Raw genomic sequence first — 23,235 nt, 5'->3', positions numbered from 1 at the left:
TTAATTTCATTTAATTTAAAATGAAATTTAAATAGCCACATGTGATAGTAACTACTGTATTAGACGATGCAGTCCTAGAACTCACACATGTGCATGAGAAGATATATATAAACTGTTCATCTCAGCCTTGTTCGTAGTTACAAAAAATTGGAATCTGCTAATAGAAAAATGGATTTTAAAATGGCGTGGTATTTAAGTAACGTAACATCAAAAGTGAAAACGAATGAATGAGGGCTACAGATATTAAGAGGGCTAAAGCACAAAACAATGTTAAAGGAAAAAGCAGTTTGCAGATAGATGCATGAAATAGCAAACAAAACATATATAAAGTTTAAAAACATCTAAAGTAATATTATTATTTCTTAGGGATACATGCATACAGAAAAAGAAAAAAAGGATATTATTATCCCAGTACTCCCTAATACACTCAAAGGAACAGTGATTACTAGTCCCATTGCTGAGACAATTAGGCCTGTTCCAGGAGCTCAGCGCCAGGTCTTTGGCCACACACCCTAGGGAAGCCAGGCATTGAAAACAGAAAGAGAGCAGACATAGAAAAAAGTAGTGACAGCAGAGATCCCATGTCATTTCCCAATCTTGGTTTCAGGGCAAAGCCTTCTTAATGTCTAGATACTTTCTCCCGACTCTTCTGAGCCAGGGACCCTACTGGTATTGTTTTCACACTCTTAAATTCTTAAGAAATCATCTATGCTTATTTCTATATCCATGTAACAATTATTTTTGAAATTTTTAGCAATGTGATACCATAATATAATAAAAAGTTTTTTGTTTTAAACTTACAACTTCTCTGGGAGGAGTCACTGAAGAAGCATGTCGAGGAACACTCACTGGCTGTCTAGAAGCTTTTGCTTGGTTTTTGCCATCTGATCTGAAAGAGACGATTACTTTTGAGCTAAGGTAAGATTAGATCGTTGCTACATGACATGTTACACATGCATTGCATTTTCTGAGATATAAAATAATGATGTTCATAGTGGTGGTAATGATGGTCACAATAACAGCTAAAATCTTTATGGCATTTTTAACAGCCTTCACATATTTTTCATCTTTACAGTACTAGAAAGTTTCATTAACCCCATTTTACAATTAAATAACCTGAAATTCTAAGGAACCAATTAGGCCAGTGTTTGTTTCCAAACTTTTCTCCTCAGGTCTTCCTCAAATCAAAGAGTAAATAAATATTCTAAGGCTGAATACACAAAACATGAAGTAGTCATTCTAAAAATTAGGAAGCCCAAGAGGAGCAAAGAAGCTGGATGGAAAGATGGCAACTAAATTTTAGACATGCTGAGGTGACAGCATGTCAGCTCAGTAGACATGTATAGGAGAGAACTATGGGTATGGAACTAAAATTTCAGAGAGGCAGACTGGAGAATTATCTATGGATTGGTTGGTTTGAGTATGATAGGAAGTAAGAGAAAGAAAGAATAGGAAGATAACTCTGTTTTAGAATATGTTAAAAAGTAAAGCTAACATCAGGATACCCTAGCAAAATATTATATACTAAGTAAGAAATCACTATCATAATAAACTAGTTTTTCATCATAATAAAAATGAGTTTTTAAGTAATTACAATGTGCCAGCAATGTGCTATGGATTTTATTTGTTAATATGTCCCATTTAATCTTCACATCAACCCTAAGAGACAGGTAATATTATTCCTATTTCAGAGGAAGTAAACCAAAGCTCAAAGAATTCTATTTATTATTCCAGTTCATAATTCTAGCAAATGGCAAACTGAAACTTGAACTTAGGATCTGATTACAAGGCTATGCTAATATATGTTGTATTCTAATGCCAACATGTTAGAAGTGATAGTTGAGAGACAGTCGTACAAGAGTCCAACACATAGACCAGAAATGTCAAGTGTCTGAATTTTGACAGCCCTTCCTTCCACCAAAACTTATTTCTTAAAAACTTGTAATTCACAAAATATACTTTCAATATTTGAAACATTCTCTGAAACTGATACTTCAAACAGACATGGAAGACAATTTTGACATTTACGTTTTTTATCTTTATCTCATATTTTAATCTCGAACTAAGAAGCGCAATTAAAAAATTGTAGCCCAAAATTATATTTACCCCAGTACCAGAAATCAATGTCAAACAAGATGAACCTTAGGGCTATTTTCAGTAGCTTCTAATCCTTTCCCTCACCATTGTTAGAGGTGGCTGAGTCACCACTGCCCTTTGATCCCAGCTAACTCTTAGAACCCTATTTTTAAACCAACACCTATGATATGACTATCATCATTAATAATTACTTTAAATTATTTAATATGAATTTAAAAGAAAAAAATCTAAGTACTCATATGTTTGTGATCTCTTCTTTCGGAAGTAGCTTTTCCACAGTTGATCTCTCTTGATGAAGACAAAAGCAGCAAGTACAATAAGCGGAACAATTGCAAAAAAGAATACCAGAAGTCCATCTCTCAATGCAGTATTCTTTTCTAGAGAAAAAAATTTATATTAATGATCATTAAATTAGAAGTTAATGCAATATTAACTAAAACATAGTAGGTGATTATAAATGTTTTACGTTAATTTTCACATTGTTCAAAAGTCAAACTGACAGAAATTGAATAAGTTGAGAAGTCTTGCTCATACCTCAGCCCTGCCTACCTCATTTTTGCCTTCCCATTAGACAACCACTTTCATTAGTTTCTTATACAATCTTATACTATTTCTTCATGCAAATAAAAACAAAAAATAAAGTACACTTTTATTGCCAGCCTTTTCTTATACACAAGTTAGCATATCATAAGCACTATTTAGCACATCATTTTTTTCACTTATCTATACATCTTCCTAAACCATACATAGAGGACCCCCTCATTTTCTACACAAGTATACAAAACTCCATTACAAAGACGTCCTATAGTTTATTTAACCAATACCCTACTGATACTTTTATTTTTCCAATCTTTTGTTATTCTAAAACAATGTGATAATAAAGAACTTTGTACCTATGGGATATCATACTGGTGCAGGTATATGTACAGAATAATTTTGCAGAAGTAGAACTGTTATATCAGAGAGTAAATGCATTCATCATTTTTTAAAGTAGTGTCAAATTATCCACCACAGTGGTGGTTACAATTTAGCATGCCAGCCAGCAATATACAAGAACTCCTCACAGCCTCACCCATAGAGTCAAACTTCTGCGTTTTGCCAACCTAACAGGTGAAAAATTGTATTTCATATAATTTTAATTTATATTCTTCTTTATACTATGAGGTGAGCAACTGTCCATGTGTAAGGAAATATTGTATTTCTTTTTTCTGCTCAGTCTATTTTCTATTGCACTATTGTTTCCTTTCTTCTCAGTTTCTAAAAGCTCTTTATATATTAGGAAATTAGCTTTGTTTGTGATATGAGTTAGAAGTATTTTCCCTATTTTGTCTTTTGCCTTAGGGTACAATGCTTTTCTTCATGCACAAGTTTATTATTATTTTTAGGTAGTTCAATTTATTAATCTTATTTTTTATGGCTTCTGGGTTTTAAGACTTATTATAAATTTTAAAATTCATTAATTCACTTTAATTTGATCTAGTCCATGTTCTTTAGAAAAAGAAAGGATATAGTAAATATAAACAGCAGTGATAAGCTATAAAGTTGTCCACATAATTTTAAGTTTATAAAACTACCAGAAATTTCTGTTGAAACTTGTATGAAACTACATGAAATAACATTCAACCCAGTGAAAAATAATAGGAAGAATTAAAGTCAGCTTGATCTCTCATTTTATACTTACTAATGAGTAGACAGAATTTAAATTAAAGCATGCAAACTTGGCAAGGTTATGTTGAAACTGATACCTTCATACTGTCAGTAACATTAACACAAATTCATTTGGAATTTTGGTCAAGGACCATTAAAAGGATTATACCTTCAACCTAATAATCTCATTACTGGGAATTTATCCTTCAACTGGAAAAAGTACATAACTACTAAGATGTACAGTACAAAGTTACTGATGGCATATCAAAAACTTAGAAACAACCTAAATGTCAAATAATTAGAAAACAGCTAAGGCAAGTTATGGCACACCCACTCAATGAAATGATACATGGTCATCAAAATCTGTAGTTTCAACTTCGACTTCTAGCCAAGATGGAGTAACAGGGACCAGATTTATCCTGGGAGCTATAACAATCAAAAAACCAGGCAAAATACATTAAGCAACAGTGTTCAAGACATTGGGCATCAGATAAAGAAAAGCCATCCCTGAGAGACAGAAGACAAGTAAGGCAAGCCTTACACTTGTCCCAGTTTGCTGCCTAGGGAAAGTTAACAGATCATAATGAGAGGTGAGGGAACCCAAGCAAAGCTCAGTGGTCTCCTTGAATTGAGGAGATGGAGCTGGTTGTCTGAGGAAGCCAAGGCAACTAGAGTTCACTGACCAAGGTATTGGAAGGGAGAGCTACACAGACATAACTTGAAAGATCTGCAGAGGGTTCCTCTCAAATATTCAGCTAGGTACTGAGCTATGTACATATGTAAAGAAACCATCTGAAGCCAGAGAAAGAATCCTCTGAAAGGATTAGTGGGAGCAAACCCCACAGATCACACCAGATGAGGAAGAGTGCCTATTCCTACCATTGACAGCAGAAAACTTCATAATCAGTATGGCACTGAGTAGAATAAACAGAAAGCTTTTTGCCTCGGTAATGGGGCAAAATCAGCACTAGACTAAATGTTCAGGTCCTGCCTAATAGAGCTTAAAAGCAAGACCGAAAAGGATCAAACTATGTCCAAGTAACAAAAGCACATGAGAATAAAGCTCATCAATAGAAATCCCAGAATATCTACTATACAAAAAGGCAAAATTCATAGTTTCTGGCATCCAATGGGGGGTAAGAAATTACAGGACATGCAAAGAAGAAACATACGACCCAAAATGAAGAGAAAAATCAATCAGTCAAAACTAAGAAATGATACAGATGATAGAATTAGTAGAAAAAGACACTAGAAGTTATTCTAACTGTATTACACATGTTCAAGAAGCTAAAGATCAAATATGCTATGTAGAGACATCAAAGTTATAAAAAAAAAAAGAAAATGAAAAACAGAACTTACAGAAACAAAACCTACAATGTCTATGATAAAAAACACACTGGATGGAATTAATGGCAGATCAGACATCACAGAATAAGACTGAACTTGAAGAATAACAATAGAAACTACTCAAAATTTAATACAGAAAATAAAGAATTAAAAAAAAAAAAGCAAATCAGGGAGATGTGAAAAAACTCCAGGTAGCCAAATATACATGCAATTGGAGTCCTGAAGGAGAAGAAAGACAGAAAAAATATTTGAAGAAATAATGGCCACAATCTTCCCAAATTTGAAGGAAACTATAAAAGCACAAATTCAAAAAGGCCAACAAATCCCAAGCACACCAAGGCACATTATAATCAAATACTAAAAACCAGAGATAAAGAGAAAATCTTACAAACAACCAGAGTAAAAAAGACACTTAAAAAAAAAAAAAAAGACCAAAAAAGAAAAGATGACGGCCCATTTCTCAGGAAAAGTAATGCCAGCCAGAAGACAATGGGGAAACATCTTTGAAAAAGTAAATGTGGGGGGTAGGGGAGGACACAGACTGTCACCCTTAAATTCTTTACCCAGTTACCTATCTTTCAAGAAGAAACAAAATGAAAACCTTTTAAGACATAGAAAAACTAGGGGCACCTGGGTGACTCAGTCCATCAAGGGTCCGACTCTCGATCTCAGCTCCGGTCATGATTCAGGGTCATGAGATGGAGTCCCGTCTGGGCTCTGCGCTGGGCACGGAGTCTGCTTGCCCCTCTCCCTCTGCTCCCCACTTCCCCTGCCCCCACTCATTCTCTCTCTCTCTTTCAAATAAATAAATAAAATCTTAAAAAAAAAGATATACAAAACCTAAAAGTATTAGTAACTGGCAGACCTACATTCTAAGAAATGTGAAAATAAGTCCTTCAAGTAAAAACTCAGTGATACCAGATGGAAATATAATTTTATACACAAATATTAAGAGCATCAGAAATGGTAACTATGTGGGTAAATATAAAGACCTTTTCTATCATTTAAATCAATTTAAAAAGGGTGCCTGCAGGGCGCCTGGGTGGCTCAGTCATTAAGCGTCTGCCTTCGGCTCAGGTCATGATCCCAGGGTTCTGGGATCGAGCCCCGCATCAGGCTCCCTGCTCTGCGGGAAGCCTACTTCTCCCTCTCCCACTCCCCCTGCTTGTGTTCCCTCTCTCGCTGTCTCTCTCTCTCTCTGTCAAAAAATAAATAAAATCTTTAAAAAAAAAGGGGGGGGGCGCCTGGGTGGCTCAGTCGGTTAGGCATCTTCCTTCAGTTCAGGTCATGATCCCAGGGTCCTGGGATTGAGCCCTGCATCCGGCTCCCTGCTCCGTGGAGAGTCGGCTTCTCCCTCTCCCTCTGCCTGCAGCTCCCCCTGCATGTGCTCTCTCTCTCTCTGTCAAATAAATAAAATCTTTAAAAAATAAATAAATTGCCCGTATCCTCCACTATAAATAAATAAATAAATAAATAAATAAATAAATAAATAAATAAATTTAAAAGATAACCAACTGTTTAAAGCAGAAATAATAACAATGTATGGTAGGGTTCATAACATATGTAGAAGTATGACAACAACAGCACAAAAGCCAGGAGGAGAGAAATGGAAGAAGCAGAGTGAAGTGGTAAAATATCACATGAAGAGAGATTGTGATAGAAAAATATCAATATGACTGATTTAAACCTAAACATCAATAATCAAATTAAACGTGTCAAAACAAGTCAATTAAAATGCAAAGATTGGCAGACTGACTAAAAGAGCAAAACCAAGAGTCTGGCTCAGTCTGTAGAGTATGCAACATACTCTTGTATGTAACTTGATCCCAGGGTTGTGAGTTCAAGCCCCATGCGGGGAGTGGAGCCTACCTAAAAAAACAAAACAAAACAAGCAAGACCAAATTATATCCTGCCTACCAGAAATCCACTTTAAAATGAAGACTCACAAGCCTCTGCACTGTGCGTGGAGCCTGCTTAGGATTCTTTCTCTCCCTCTCTCTCTGCCCCTCCCGCCTTGCCCCTGCTCACACACACCTTCTTGCTCTCTCTCATTCTAAAAAAATAAAATAAAAAATACAAATAAATAAATATAAAGACAGAAACAGATTAAAAGTGGAAGAATGAGAAAGGATTTCCCATGCTGACTAATCAAAAGAAATCTGGAGTAGCTATATTAATTCCTAATTGCACAGCACAGAATATTACCAGGTATAAAGACAGCTACTTCATAATGATAAATGGGTCAATTTATCAACAGAACAGAACAGAGCTTCACAATATATAACAAAACCTGACAGAACTACAAGGACAAATGGGCAAATCAGTAGTTAGAATAACACCAGAGATTTCAATATTCCTCTCTCAATAACTGACAAAACAAGCATACAGAAATCAGTAAGGAGACCTAAAACTTAAACTTATCTGTCAACTAACATGAACTAATTATTTATAAAACACTCTAACCAATTATAGCAGATATGCATTCTTTTCAAGTGTACACAGAACTTTTTAATGAGATAAACCATAATCTGGGCCATAATACAAGTTTCAGAAAATATAAAAGTATTCAAGTCATATAAATTATGTCCCCTGACTACAGTGTAATAAATGGGTAACCAATAACATAGACTAAGATATCTGGAAAATCCCTCAGATATTTCAAAACAAAGCAAAGCATTTTTAAATAACTCATGAGTCAAAGAAAAAAATAAAAATATTTTAGAAGTTATTTTGAGCTGAATTAAAACAAAAACACAACATATCAAAATTGGTATAATGCAAAAAAAAACCAAAAAAAGCAGTTTTAGAGGAAAACTGATAGCGCTACAACACCTATATTAGAAAAAAAGTTTTCAAATCAATGACCTCATCTTCTACCTTCAGAAACTAGAAAAGGAACAACACATGAAACTCAAAGTAAGCAGACTGGGAGAAAATATTTACAAAGCACATATGTCATAAAGAACTTGTATCCAGAAGAAAGAACTCAAGAAGACACCTATCTAAAAACTGGACAAAATGATTTGAACAGACACATAACCTAAGATATGTGGACGGCAAATAAGCACACAAAAAATGCTCAACATCATTAGGAATTAGAGAAATACCATTCATCTGCTAGAATGGCTAAAATTAAAAAGACTGACCATACCAAGTGTTGGGGAGGATGTGGAAAAATTAGAACCCTCATATACAGCTGGAGAGAATATAAAGTGGTACAAGCACTTTGGAAACAGTTTGGTAGTTTCTTAAAATGTGAAACATAAACATACTCTATGAGTCAACCATTCTTAGTATTTACCCAAGAGAAAGCAAGTATATATTCTCACTAGGAAGATACTGGCAAACAAGGAGCTCATTCATAGTCTATTAGGGAACAAAAAAAAGGAAATAAGTAATTACTACAGTATGTGATAGTGCTTACAATAAAAGGAGAACAAATAGAAGGGGCATATTAATTCAGATTTAGGGAGTCAGGGCAAACTTTCGAGAAAATAAGGTATAAACTGAAATCTGAGTAGCCATTAGCCAAATTTCCACAATGTGAATATAATACTGTATGAAGACCAGAAGTAAGAGAGTAGTAGCCTATTAGAGGAAATAAAAGAAGTTACAATGTCTTTTTTTTTTTTTAAGATTTATTTAATTGAGAGTGAGCACGCACCCATGCGCACATACAGGAGAAAGGGCAGAGGGAGAGGGAGAGAAAGAATCTTAAGCAGACTCCCTGCCGAGCCCAGAACCGGGTTCGGGGCTCAATCCCACAACCCTGAGATCATGATGTGAGCCAAAATCAAGAGCCAGACCCCCAACCAACTGAGCCACACAGGTACCCCAAGAAGTTACAATGTCTTAAGCATAGTGAAAAGAGGCTGGAAAATTAAGCTAGGGGTAAATCATAGAGGGTATTTAAACCACGTTAAGGATTTCTGGACCTCATCCTAATAGCAATGTAGAAGCAGGACAATGACATAATTAAAACAATTCCTAAAGAGAAACACTAAAATTCTGTATTGTAGTATGGAACATGGATTATAGGAAGCAAGATGAGAAAGAGGGAGCCTAGTCAAGAGGCTTTTATGTAAATTCGGGCAAGAAATTGAAGGTAATTAATAGGGATTAAAAAAATAGAAACTTCATGAGAAATTTCATGGGAAATTTAGGAGGCAGAATCAACGTATTTAGTGTATAACCAATGTGGGAAGTGAGGGAGAAGTACAAGGATGCCCAATTTCTGACACAGGCCACTGGGTGATCAACTAATTTTCTTCTATATTACTTGCCATTGTATGTAGGTCCACTGTCCACACTTCCTCCATAGCCTTTAGTCTCACAATCTGGGGGAGCCCAGCCATTTTCACAGTGACAATTCTTATTGCTATTACATACCTTCAAAACAATCAGAAAACCACCTTGGTTAATTGTGAATAATGCTCTGCATCATAAACTCAAGAACAGAAACCAAGAAAAAGGACTAAATTCATGCAAATCCACAGTAACTCTTTCAACGAATGAAAAATTTGTCAGATATCTAAATTCCCCCATATCTAAAAATCTGGGAAAGTCTCACCTAAACCCTCATTCCCTCTTTGGGAATTCTACTTTCATGAACAAACCCAAAGAGAATATTACCTACCCCATGTCCATGACACTTTTTCTGAATATCACAGTCATAATTCAGAACAGAAGCATTTACACATTGGAAGTTTCTACAAATCTGAAAAAAGAAAATGAAGTAATGAGTAAGGAAAAATTGAACACATTAATCAAGTGCCCAGAAGAAAAGAGCTAGGCACAGATTATTTCATGCTGAATTCCTTTGAACTTTCAAGGAAATTACTAACATATTATATATATGAAAATGAAAAATGCCATTGATATTTTGATTGGGATGGTGTTGAAAATGTAGAAAAAAAAGTGAAATTAACATAGAACTATCAAAAAAGACAAGGATGACACAAAAGCCAAAAACAATGATAAAATTATAATCTATCTTTCCAAATACAGATGTGAAAACCCTAAGTAAAATATTCACAGACTTTTTCAAATCAAAAGTAACCAGACAGAGTTGATATCACTATTATAAGAAAGGTCAATGATAGGAAATCTATTACCATAATACCTCACATAAATTGTCATTATTACAAGATATCAAAACAGTATTCCATAAAATTTAAAACTCAATTTAATTTTTAAAATTTTTCCAAAATAAGAATAAAAGTTTACTTTGTTGATAAGATAAAATCTATCTTCTAGTATCATGATTAATGATGAATTAATAGAGGCATTTCTATTAAAAGCACTACTGAAAATAAGTCATTATCTTATGTAGTTCTAGAAATTCTGAGATATGAAACACGAGCCCTGAATATTGAAAGAGATATAAAAAGTATCATTACATGAGGAAAATATTACAGACCTAAGGAATCAGCTAAAAACTTATTAGAAATTTTCCAGTTTTCCAGAAAAAAACTTATGAAAAACTGTTCCTTAGGGATAAGTTAGAAAAAAAGAGTAACTTTTCCTAAAGGTTATGGAATGCTATTTTAAAATTTTATTAAGCAACCAACTACACAAAATCATAATGTTTAAATGCTCTAATGAAATAAAGAATAATTAGAGAATAATGCAATATCAATAGATACTTTTATTATTCTAAAAATACATACGTTTCAACATTATTACAAAATCAGAGGATCCCCAAATTCACCAATAACTTTCAGGTAATTTTTAAATAAGAAATATATTCATATGATTAGAAATTTTTTTTAAAAGATTTTATTTATTTATTTGAGAGAGTGAGAGAGAGAGAGCATATGAGAGGGGGGAGAGTCAGAGGGAGAAGCAGACTCCCTGCTGAGCAGGGAGCCCGATGCAGGACTCGATCCCGGGACTCCAGGATCATGACCTGAGCCGAAGGCAGTCGCTTAACCAACTGAGCCACCCAGGCGCCCTGATTAGAAATTTTTAAAAGTACAGAAGTAATAAGTCACTCCTCACCTGTCCTTCACCCACCCATTTCTCTGAATAAAAATTTCCAAAACACTTTTTTCATATATGTATGAGCTTAGAGGAGATATTTACCAATAGCTTCTCTATTCAGCTAAAATGAGACTTTTGTTTCAATAACTTACAGTGGATGATTGAAGCATTAAATAAGAAATAAGTAATTAAGATGAAATGTGTTAATATCTGGCAGACTCACTTTAGGGAACAGAATTTCCTAGTTCTTAGTAGAAAAGGGTGTTCTGACTGGCATTGTTTACTTTGTGGAACGGGTAGGACCAAACTGGAAGGAATACCCTGATAAACTGCTTCAGTGGGGTGAAGTAAGACCATCCTCCTCCCACACTATCCAGCCTCCACCACCACCACCACCACCACAAGTGAAGGAGGGTAGATGAAGTTAACTTTAGGACTTCGTGCTTACTGATTTCAGGAGGATATGACTTTGGAGCCAAAGCTGAACTACCCAGGATAATAAAAAAGGAGCTGAAGAGTTCTCTTTTTCCATTTCTTTTCCCACTTAATGTTTAGCTCCTCCGCTAAATAAATGTTGAATAAATACATAAAAAGCTTGAAACTAATATTACACTATATGTTAAGTAAATTGACTTTAAATGAAAAACTCTGTGTGTGTGTGTGTGTGTGTGTGTGTGTGTGTGTGTGTGTGTGTGCTGTCAGCCTGCTCAAAGTCTCCAGAGTCCAGCTTTTGGTAGAGACCAGAAAGGACAGGATCCAACCTACCCTATTTTACCGCTATAGAAAATGTTCGGTGTTTTGTTCCATCAGTATGTAAGTATAGGTACATATACCAAGCATTTGCTACCCTTGTACATGAATGTTGTTGACATAGTAATACAACACAAAAAGACAAAATTTTAAAATAAAACACAAAAAGATAAATTACCATCTTGTTGAAAAGTAAATTGACAGTTTCTATCAAATTTTAAATGTATATATCCCTTAATTTAAAAATCTATTCCAGGAAATCTATCCTGAGATTAGGGGCGCCTGGGTGGCTTCAGTTGGTTAAGCATCTGCCTTCAGCTCAGGTCATGATCCCAAAGTCCTGGGATCAAGCCCCACATCAGGCTCCTTGCTCAGTGGGGGGTCTACTTCTCCCTCTGGCCCTTCCCCCAACTCATGCTCTCTCTCTCCCTCTCAAATAAATAAATAAAATATTATTTTTTAAAAGTGGATGAGATTAAATGTAGAAGAGTGTTCAGTGCTGGTAAAGTCAACCAACCAACCAACTACAGACAATATAAACTTCTGCAATGTGGCTAAGTCAAGAGTGTATCTATAATGGAATGAAGTAAATTTCCATATAATGACATGAAGGATCTCTGCACTGTGCTATTGAGTAAAAACATTTCAGAACATTATTTAAAGTCTCATCCCAAAGTCTAAAGGGGTGGTGGGGAGTATATCCACTTGTAAATGCCCAGAAAGAGAACTGGACAGATATAAAACATAGTGTTAACAGTAGTTACCCCTAGAAAATGAGTTTCAAAAGAGGGGAAATTAGTCGGGTATCGGCAGGGGACCTTTATTTTTTGTTCTCCACAATATTTTTGAATTTTTTAACAATGAAAATGTGACCTTCCCATAATCTTTTTATTTTTTTTAAAGATTTTATTTATTCATTTGAGAGAGAGAGAGCACAAGCGGGAGAGGCAGAGGGTGAGGGACAAGGAGACTCCCTGCTGAGCTGGGAGCTCAACAGGACACCGAGCTCAATCCCAGGACCCGGAGATCATGACCTGAGCGGAAGGCAGACGCTTAACCATCTAAGCCACCCAGACTCCCCTTCCCATAATCTTTTTAAAAAACTTTTTTCCAAAAGAAGAAAAAACTCAGATTGGGCCATGAAATAATATGTAATCATATGCTATTCATAAATATGTTTATTTATGCTCATGCTTAAAACAAAACGACTCTGAAAAGAGTTGGACAAAACTTCTATTAGACAAACTTAAATATAAAGAAAATATGATAACAATATCAATTAAGGTAAAATTTAAGACAAAACCATGAAGATATACCAAAGGGACATTTTGAACCAATAAAAGATATAACTCACAACTAAAATGTAATTAGTCGACAAACTCTGCCACAAACATAGGTTCAGCATTCTTAGTGCAAAAAATGTTATACAAGGAGGGAATGAAAACAGAAAGCTACAAGGAGACTTTTACATTCCTTTCTCTAAATCTTGAACACATTAAGAACAACACATAAGAATGTGAAAGATCTGAAAATATAATTATCAAACACTCTTCAAACGCAATTGGAATATTTATCCAAGAGTGAACACAGAGTCAACTCATTAAACATGGATGTTTCATTCCTAGAAATGACCAAAGATATTAAACCAAGCACCAAATCTGACGTGAACACCTGATAGCTTTTACAGCCATCAAAGCATGCCCAATTTCCAAAGCAGAGTCATTTTCATAGTCAGGATATCTTTTTGCCATCTCTTTCTTACATTTTGGGAAAGGGAAAAGGCATGTTTTGTTGGTTATGATTTTTCAAACCAGGCAATCAAGCACTTTCTGATATAGCAATTGGCTCAGAGAAACATCTCGTAACTTTGGTAAAACATGAACATTTTTAAGTAATCAAGCATTCCAGTAAACTGAATCACCACTGTCATAAATTTTTCCCACCATAGAATCACTTAGCCTATGAATGACAACAAAAGTCTCTAAATGTCAATGCTGTACTATTCTCAACCGAGCTGACAGAACACTTCTAAAGTGACTTCCGAAGAACAAGGTACCAGTTTACCTTTGTTTTTTCATTTAATTTTTTTAAACAAAATACACTGCGCACAGCTAAAAGTCAAATAGTGCTTAAAATGTTTATGATGAAACAACTCCACGACCCATTTCTATCTACTCTGCCAGTCCAGCAGTCTGGAAGCAACTTCATTTTTTTCTAATAATTCCCTCCCTATTTTAAATTAGTATACTATTTCTTTTTTTCTTTCTTTTTTTTTTTTTTTTTTTGGTGGGGGGTGGACAGGTAGTTTCCAGGCTTTTTTTTTTTTAATTGAAGTATATATATTCATAAAATATTAGTTGCAGGTGTACAACATAGTGATGAGACAAATATATTACAAATCACCAAGATAAGTGTAGATACCATCTGTCATCATGCAAAGTTATTACAATATTATTGATTATATTCCCAATGCTGTACTTTTCATCTCCATGACTTACTTTATGTTATTTCTTGATTTATCTTTTCTAGACTTCCATCAACTCATGACCTTTATGATAGATAAGAATTCAGCTTTCTAACATGAACCCAAATGCCCCTCCTTCATCTTCTCAAAGTAAATATTGCTTCATATTTACACCACTAATATTGGTATATTATCCCATCATTACATTACACATCACTATTCCCTGAGCAAGTTCAGAACTAGATGAAAAAAAAACAAAACAAAACAAAAAAACCCAGGGGAGCTGACAAAAGGAAATTAAAGTATCATCTTTATTTTCAATAAGGCATTTAACATGACTAAAGCAAAGAGCAAAATGGGCTTCCTAATACTGCACCCCCAAAATCAAACTTACCTGCCTAATCACAGGTTGCTCTGGACAACCACAAGCCTCCCCCCACAAAAGCAGGGCCTGCCCTGCTAATTTTATTGCATGGCTGAGAGAGTAGACCAGAATGTACCCTCTCTGCAAGCAGGTATATCTGAAAAGAGAAGACAGAAGGGGCTGAGGCACCCATGCCCAGTGTCTTCTCCCAAACTCATTAATTACATCAATGAGTGAAAGAGGGTGTGAAAGAGGAGCACTGAGGCTGAGCACATTATTTATTTTTTTCCAGCTTTAATGAGATATAATTGATGTATAATATTGTGTGACTTTAAGGTATATAACAGTGATTTAAAAAACTTGTATTCTGAGAAATGAGTGCCACAGTAGGGTTGGTTAACACCTCCATTACTCCACATAATTACCATTTCTTTTTTGTAGAAAATCTTAAATGAGAACACTTAAGATATACTCTTAGTACTTTCAGTATATAATACAGTGTTGTTAACTATGATCAAAATGCTAAATATTAGATTCCCAGAATTTATTCATCTTTAAACTGGAAATTTATACCCTTTGACTAACATCTCCCCATTTCCACCACCTCCTTACTTCGAGCCCCTGGCACTCACCATTTTACTTTCTGTTTCTATTAGTTCAGCTTTTTAGATTCCACATATAAGTTCATACAGTATTTGTCTTTCTCCATCTGACTTTTTTCAGTTAGCATAACAGCCTCAAGATACATTCATGTTGTCACAAGTGGCAGGATCTCCTTCTTTCTCATGGCTGAATTATATTCCATTGTATATACATACCACATCTTCTTTATCCATTCATCGGCTGATGGCCACTTAGGTTATCCTGGCTATTGTAAATAATGCTCCAATAAACACAGGAGCACAGGTATCTCCTCAAGATCCTGTTTTCATTTCCCTTGGATATACACCCAGAAAGGGGACTGCTGGATCATATGGTAGATCTATTTTTCATTTTTTTGAGGAAATTCCATACTATTTTCCACAGTGGCTGTACCAATTTACATTCCCACCAATGATGCAGAAAAAGTTCCCTTTTCTCCATATCCTCATGAACACTTATCTCTTGACATTTGATGAGAGCTATATAACAAGGATGAGGTGATATCTCATTGTGGTTTTGACTTGCATTTCCCTAATGATTAATGATGTTGAACATTTCTTCATGTACCTGTTGGCCATTTGTTGTCTTTATAAAAACGTCTATTCAGGTCCTTTGCACATTTTTTTTAAATTGGATTGCTTTTCTGAGATTGAATTATATGAATTCCTTACATATTTTGGATATTAACTCCTTATCAGATATATGATTTGCAAATATTTTCTCCCATCCCAAAGGCTGCCTTTTCACTTTTTTGGCTATTTCTTTTACTGTGCAGAGGCTTTTTAATTTTATATAGCCCCATTTAATTATTTTTGCTTTTGTTGCTTGTGTTTTTGATGTCATATAAAAAAAAAATCATTGCCAAGACCGATGTCAAGGAGCTTTCTTCCTGTGTGTTCTTCTAGGAGTTTTACAGTTTCAGGTCTTATGTTTAAGTCTTTAATCCATCTTGAGTTATTTTTGTGAGTGGTATAAGATAGGGGTAGAATATCCAGTTTTCCCAGTACCACTTACTGAAAAGATTATCCTTTCCTCATTGAGTAGTCTTGTTAAGTAGCCTTGTCAAATACTAATTGATCATATGTGCAGGGTTCTTCTTGATTCAATTCCATTGATCTGTGTGTCTATTTTTATGCCAGTACTAAACTGCTTTGATTACTATAGCTTTGTAATATAGTTTAAAATCAGGAACTGTAGGCTTCCAGCTTTGGTCTTCTTCCTCAGGACTGCTTTGGCTATTCGGGGTCCTTATGGTTCCATTCAACTTTTAGGATTGTTTGTTCTATTTTTGTGAAAAATATCATTGGATTGCACTGAATCTGCAGGTGGCTTTGGATAGTATAGACATTTTAACAATATTAATTCTTTCCATCCATGAACATAGGATATCTTGCCATTTATTTGTGTCTTTTTCAATTTTTTTCATCACAGTATTATGGTTTTCAGTGAACATATCTTTCATCCCCTTGCTTAAATTTATTCATAAGCACTTTTTTTTGAAGCTATTGTAAATGGAATGGTTTTATTTCTTTTTAAGTTAGTTCACTGTTAGTATATACACATGCAACTGATTTCTGTATGTTCACATTGTATCCTACAACTTTACCAAATTCATAGATTAGTTTTCACAGTTTTTTTGGAAGTCTGTAGAACTTTCTATTTAAAAGATGATATCATATCATTTCAAACAAAAACAATGTCACTTTTTCTATTCTGATTTGGATGACTTTTATGTCTTTTTCTTGCCCAGAAGCTCTGGGTAGGACTTCCAGTACTACGTTGAATAAGAGTAGTAAGAGTGGACATCCTTATCTTATTTCTGTTCCCAGGTGAAAAGTTGTCAACCTTTTACCACTGAGTATGGTGTAAGCTATGGTTTTATCTTTTACGGCCCTTATTATGTAGAGGAACATTCCTTCTATATCCAATTTGTTGAAAGATTTTTATCAAGAAAATATGTTACATTTTGTCAAATGCCTTTTCTGCATATGAGAGGATCAGGATTTTATCTTTCATTAATATGGTGTATCATATTTATATATTTGCTTATACCAAACCATCCTTGCATTCCAGGGATAAATACCACTTGATCATGGTGTATGATCTTTTTAATGTGTTGAATTCAGTTTGCTAGTATTTTGTTGACAATTTATGCATCTATATTCATCCAAGATATTGGACTGTAATTTTCCTTTTTTGCAGTGTCTTTATTTGGCATCAGGGTAATGCTAACCTTGTAAAATGAGTTCAAGGGTATTCTCTTCAATCTCTTAAATTTAAGAAGGACTGGAGTTAATTCTTCTTTAAATGTTTGGTGGAACTCTCTAGTTAAATGATCTGGTCCTGGGCTTTTCTATGTTGGAAGATTGTTGATTGCTGATTTGATCTCCTTTCGTGTTATTGGCCTATTCAGATTTTCTATTTCATCATGATTTAGTCCTGGTAGGCTGTATGTTTCTAGAAATTTATCCTGTTTTCCTCTAGGTTATCCAATCTGTTAGCATATAACTGCCCATAGTAGTTTCTTATGAAACTTTGTACTACTGTGGTATCAGTTGCAATGTCTCCTCTCTTATTTTTTATTTTATTTATTTGAGTCTTCTTTTTTCTTAGCCTAACTAAAGGTTTGTCAATTTTGTTTATATTTTCACGAAAGCAGCTCTTATTTCTTTGATCTTTTCTATTGTTTTTCTGGTCTCTATTTCATTTATCTGCCCCGATCTTTGTTATTTCCTTCCCTCTACTAACTCTGGGCTTAGTTTACTCATTTTCTATTTCCTTGAGGTATAAAGTTATGTTGTTTGAGAGCTTTCATTTTACTTTTTTTTTTAATTTTTTTTTTTTTTTAGATTTTATTTGACAGAGAGAGAGAGCAAGAGAGAGCACACACAAGCAGGGGAAGTGGCAGGCAGAGGAAGAGGGAGAAGCAGGGAGCAGGGAGCCCAATGTGGGGCTCAATCCCAGGACCCTGGGATCATGACCTGAGCCAAAGGCAGACGCTTAACCGACTGCGCCACCCAGGTGCCCCTCATTTTTCTTAATGTAGGTGTTTATTGCTATAAACTTCCATCTTAGAACTGCTTTTGCTGCATCCCATAAGTTTTAGGTTGTTGTCTTTCCATTTTGTTTGTTTCAACATATTTTTAATATCCCACTGTTGTTCAGTAGTGTGTTGTTTAATTTCTACATATTTGTGAATTTTTGAGCTTTTCTCTTGTTGATGATTCCTAGTTTTACACCAGTGTGATCAGAAAAGATACTTGGTATGATTTCAATCTTCCTAAATGGTACTTAGGACTCTCAGATAACATCCCTTTAATGTCTTCCAAGAGGAATGTGCCACTCTCCCAGCCTCTTATCCCCCCTTTCAGTCATGTAGCTCACAAGTCAGTACTCCGGATGAGGTGGGAGTGAATGCATCCTGCACAGCTGGGAAAGCCAGGTGTTCACTCACCACTCTCATTTCCCTACATAGGAGTAACCACAGGCTGAAAAGATTTATCTGGGCCCTAAGCTGTGCCATCTTGGGAGAGGGGTAATGCAGGTAAAGTCAAACTCTTCCTCTTACCCTCTCCAATGTGTCTAAACTCACATATTTTTGCTCCAACACTGTGCTGGAACTTCTGGACTTCCACAAAGATTCTCTCATCTGTGGGTGATTGTCTAAGACTATGTTTTCCAGGGACTTACAGACTGCAGCCCAGAAGGGCTAGAGCCAGAAACAGGCCACTGCAGGTCCACAGCCAGCACCAAGGTCTTTATGCCTACTACCTAACACACAGTGGACAAAGCTCCTCCCTGGTCCCTTGACATATGATGCTAGATCCCACAGCTCGACAAAGGCACTTTTGTCCATGAATGGATACCAAATTGTTATTGTTGAGGTGGGGGGGGTGGGGACACAAATGAGGAACCTCAACCCAAGAGTGTTGAATTTCCTCCACAAGGAAACAATAAAGTGGGGAATAAGTATTCCTTGCCAACAATGAAAACAAAACACTGTTGATTTCAAAGCTAAGTATTAAGAGTGTATTTTCTTTTTTTATACAGCCTTTGTTTTCACTACAGCAAACACTTGCCTTTCTTCTTACATAATCGGCCTCTGTCATATCAATATTCAAACCCCCACTTAAAAAAAAAGGCTAACATGTTATTTCCTCTTTCGAGTTCTCTCTTTCTCTAGAAACCTTCCTTTAGGGACCACTTGCTCCAAATGAACTGATTATTCTCCTGGCCTGGTACACAGCTATTATCTTGGAATTTCTCTTTGACATTCTTCTCTGTCCTAGATTACAATTCTTTCTCTTTTTGGTTTACTTCCTCATTTGCTGGAATAGAACATTAAATGATTTCCTAAGAAAAGATAAATAAAAGATCAGTTTTCTGAGCCTCTGAATGTCTCAATTGTTTTTACTGTGCCCTCTCACTTGACTGATACTTTGGAAGAATTCTAGGTTGAGAATCCTTCAGAAACATAAAAGTATTGCTCCCCTATCTTCCAGAATTCAGTTTTCCATCTCATTCCTTTATTTGTAACCTATTTTCGCTTTTGTTTGCTTTGGGTTTTGTTTTGTGTTTGTTTGTTTTTATCTCTGGAAGCTATCAGGATTTTTCTTCAACAAGTACTCTATAATTTCACAATTGTCTACTTTCTCTATCTTCTTTCTCCAAAGATTTAAATTAGTTGGATTTAAAAATCTTTAATTGATCCTCTCAGTCTTTCATCTTTCTCTCATTTTTCTGTCTCAAGTCTTTTTGCTCAGCTTCCTCTGAGAATTATCCAATTTTATGTAACAATCCATCTATAGTTCAGTTACGTGTGCAAGAAGGGGAACAGGATACTAGTATTAGCATAGGGAGAAAGGCATCTCACAGAGGATACTGACCAAATATATATCAGAAGTCCTATCGTCTCACCTCCAACCTGGAGGAATAGGCAACTGCTTGCTGATGCTTTGATGACCAGACAGGAGAAGCGGGCAGACAGGACAATCAGCTAGCCTCTCCAGGATTAGACTAAAAGTAATTCCACATTCAGGGGCACCTGGGTGGCTCAGATGGTTAAGCGTCTGCCTTCGGCTCAGGTCATGATCCCGGGGTCCTGGGATCAAGCCCCGCATCGGGCTCCCTGCTAGGCAGGGAGCCTGCTTCTCCCTCTGCCTCTGCCTCTCTCGCTGACTCTCATGAATAAATAAATAAAACATTTAAAAAAAAAAAAGTAATTCCACATTCAGTTTCATGCTTCACCCCATTCTCAGCAACAACCAGTTTTTCCAAATCTGAGCTGCAAACCAATATGTTTAGGATTCTGCCAGGCTGAGTCTTCCTGTTCACATCCCAACAGTTTACACTGAAGTTTTCCACTACTGTCTACTGTGTCCTCTTTCGGTTTTTCAAAACTGGTTAAAATCTTTATCTATTGTTCAAATCTCATATATTTCACAGTTCAAGTTTTATTCCCTATTTATTCCTTTCTATTTTGAGAGGTTGTGGCAAATAAAGAAAATAAACGAATATTACAATCCACCATGTTTTACAGATTTTTTTTTCTCAATAAACATTTTCACTCTGAACTTAATTTGTAATAACTGTGATGGTTATCATCTGTACAGACAGAGTGTCAGATCTGTGGTCAAACATTATTCTGAGTGTTTCTGTGAGGGTACTTTTTTTGGTCAGTTTAACATTTAAATTAATAGACTGAGTAAAGTAGATTGCTTTCCTAACATGGATGGGCCTCATCCAATCAGTTGATGGCCAGAATAGAACAAAAAGCCTGACCTGCCCCTGAGTAAGAATTACTCCTGCATAGAGGGGAGGGGGGCAGGGGGATGGGTTAGCCTGGTAATGGGTATTAAAGAGGGCACATTCTGTGTGGAGCACTGGGTGTTATGCACAAACAATGAATCATGGAACACTACATCAAAAACTAATGATGTAATGTATGGTGATTAACATAACAATAAAAAACTAAAAAAAAAAAAAAAAAAGAATTACTCCTGCCTGCCTGTCTTCAGTCTAAGGCTGGTTTTATCTTCCTCCTGACTTGAACTAAAACATTGGCTCTTCATAGTTATTGACTGATGTAAGGTCACAGGATTTCCTCTGATTATAAGTCACTGATTGGTATACTACATCTTTTAAAAAACTATACCCATGCCACTGAGACTGCTGGCCTCCAGACTCCAACTACCATCAGCTTTCCTGGATCTCCAGCTTGCAAAATACAAATCTTGGCCCTTATCAGACTCCATAATTGTATGAGTCAATTCCTTATAATAAGTGAATGAATATACACACACACAGACACACACACACAAACATACATATATATACTTCCTATTGGTTCTGTTTCTCTGGAGAACCGTAACTAATGCAGATACCAAGACTGGTTCTAGAAGAACAGTTTTTAGTGCTCGCTTCGGCAGCACATATACTAGAAGAACAGTTTTTAAGGATGAGTTTTCTGTATTGGTCCCTGGGCTTCTGGAATTGGCTCTCTTACCTGACTACATTTAAAGATGTTAATGACTCTATTTGCAGTAGTAGAGTACTGAGAGTCCATGGCGTGATCTGGCAGGAAGATAAGCAAAATATCACCACTGGTTATTCCTAATCAACTTACAAGAATCAAGGATCTGGGTAACTGTGCATATGATACTTTCAAACATTTCTGTCAAACCAACAAATATGAGATCAATGGTTACTCCTAAAGTCACTGGACAAAGTAGGGAATAAAAAGAATAAGCTCAGAAACTTGAACTCTCAGCTCAAATACAACAAAAATAACATGAAGGAGACCCTAATCTTTTGTAGCCACAGGGCTGAGACCTCTGAAAATAAAACCCAGAACTTCATCCTTCAACGGGTGAGATTACAACACAAGTTGGACCTCCCAGCTTTGCAGCTATCTACCATTAAAGTGAGAGCATTAGGGGAACAGAATGTGATCCTGAAAGTTGGAATGGGGATGTGTGGGAAGACCCTGATATCCGTATAAGAAGAAAAGTTCTAGGTCAAATGAACAAAAGTCTAACCTGAATCATTAAGCCCCTAAATACTGATGAGTCTCCCTTGCCAGTAGAAGCAGTCTCCCTACCCTCAACAGAAAAGGCCTTTCCACTCCTAAGAAAAGGGATTAGCACTGCATTGCCTGAGGAAATTGTAATGGCCTCCTATGAGGAAGTTGCCATGCAAGACAATGCTGATTCTCTTTAGGACTCATTCCCACGAGCCCTCTTCTCTTTTAGACCTATCACTAGATTCAAGTCTCAGCAGGCCCCTAAAAGTGTGACCTGTGAGGAGGTGTGCTATATACCAAAAGAACTACTTGAGTTTTCTAATTTATCATGACAGAACATGTGTCAGAATGATATTAAGGGTGTGGGATAATGGTGGAAGGAACATAAAGTTGGATCAGGCCAAATTTATCGAGGCACTTACTAAGTAGAGATTCTGCATTTAATGCTACCGGTCAGGGATTTAGAAAGAGCTTTAACAGTTTGTTGGTTAATCAGCTGAAACATGGACCAGAAGTTAGCCCATGCTGAGCAAGCTGGAAATGCTAGACGTGTCTTGGTTAAAGGCAGAAGAAACAATTCAAAAGTTATGGGAAAATTGTAATTTAAGAATAGGTTTGCCATTTCAGACCCATTCACTCACTCTGGAAGGGTCCAGCAGACACACCTTTCACCATAACTGTGAGAAATAAATATGTGAGGGGAGTCCCTGCAGGCCTAAATTGCTGTATCATCACTCTTATCTGTAGGCCACTTTACATTAGGAATGACAGTCACTGAATTGAAACTCCTAAATGCCATGGGAGTAATTGAATGCCAAGTGGCAGGAGCCAAGTGCAAAGGCACCCAACTGCAAAGGCAAGGTGGATATGGTCGCCATAATAAACAGCAAAGTCAAAGAAGCAATCAGAAAAGTCTGACTT

The 23,235-nt window shown here is 36.0% G+C and overlaps 1 protein-coding gene across 1 annotated transcript in view; it reads right to left on the bottom strand.

The window, feature by feature from the left end:
• Positions 1–23,235, bottom strand: part of ADAM9 (ADAM metallopeptidase domain 9) — a 147,698-nt gene that overhangs the window by 10,974 nt on the left and 113,489 nt on the right. Inside the window, exons 17-20 of the mRNA XM_028124047.2 lie at positions 9,728–9,808; positions 9,375–9,480; positions 2,333–2,474; positions 802–889 (exon numbers count right to left, since the gene is read on the bottom strand). Coding sequence (XP_027979848.1) covers positions 802–889; positions 2,333–2,474; positions 9,375–9,480; positions 9,728–9,808 — 417 coding nt within the window. The remainder of the gene's footprint in view (positions 1–801; positions 890–2,332; positions 2,475–9,374; positions 9,481–9,727; positions 9,809–23,235) is intronic.

This window comes from Eumetopias jubatus, unplaced genomic scaffold, assembly GCF_037043125.1.
Source record: "Eumetopias jubatus isolate StellerSeaLion01/CBP00866 unplaced genomic scaffold, mEumJub1_p1.0 scaffold_2, whole genome shotgun sequence".
NCBI lineage: Eukaryota > Metazoa > Chordata > Mammalia > Carnivora > Otariidae > Eumetopias > Eumetopias jubatus.
Note: the sequence above shows the minus strand (reverse complement) of the source record. Positions and strands in the feature narration are given on the sequence as shown.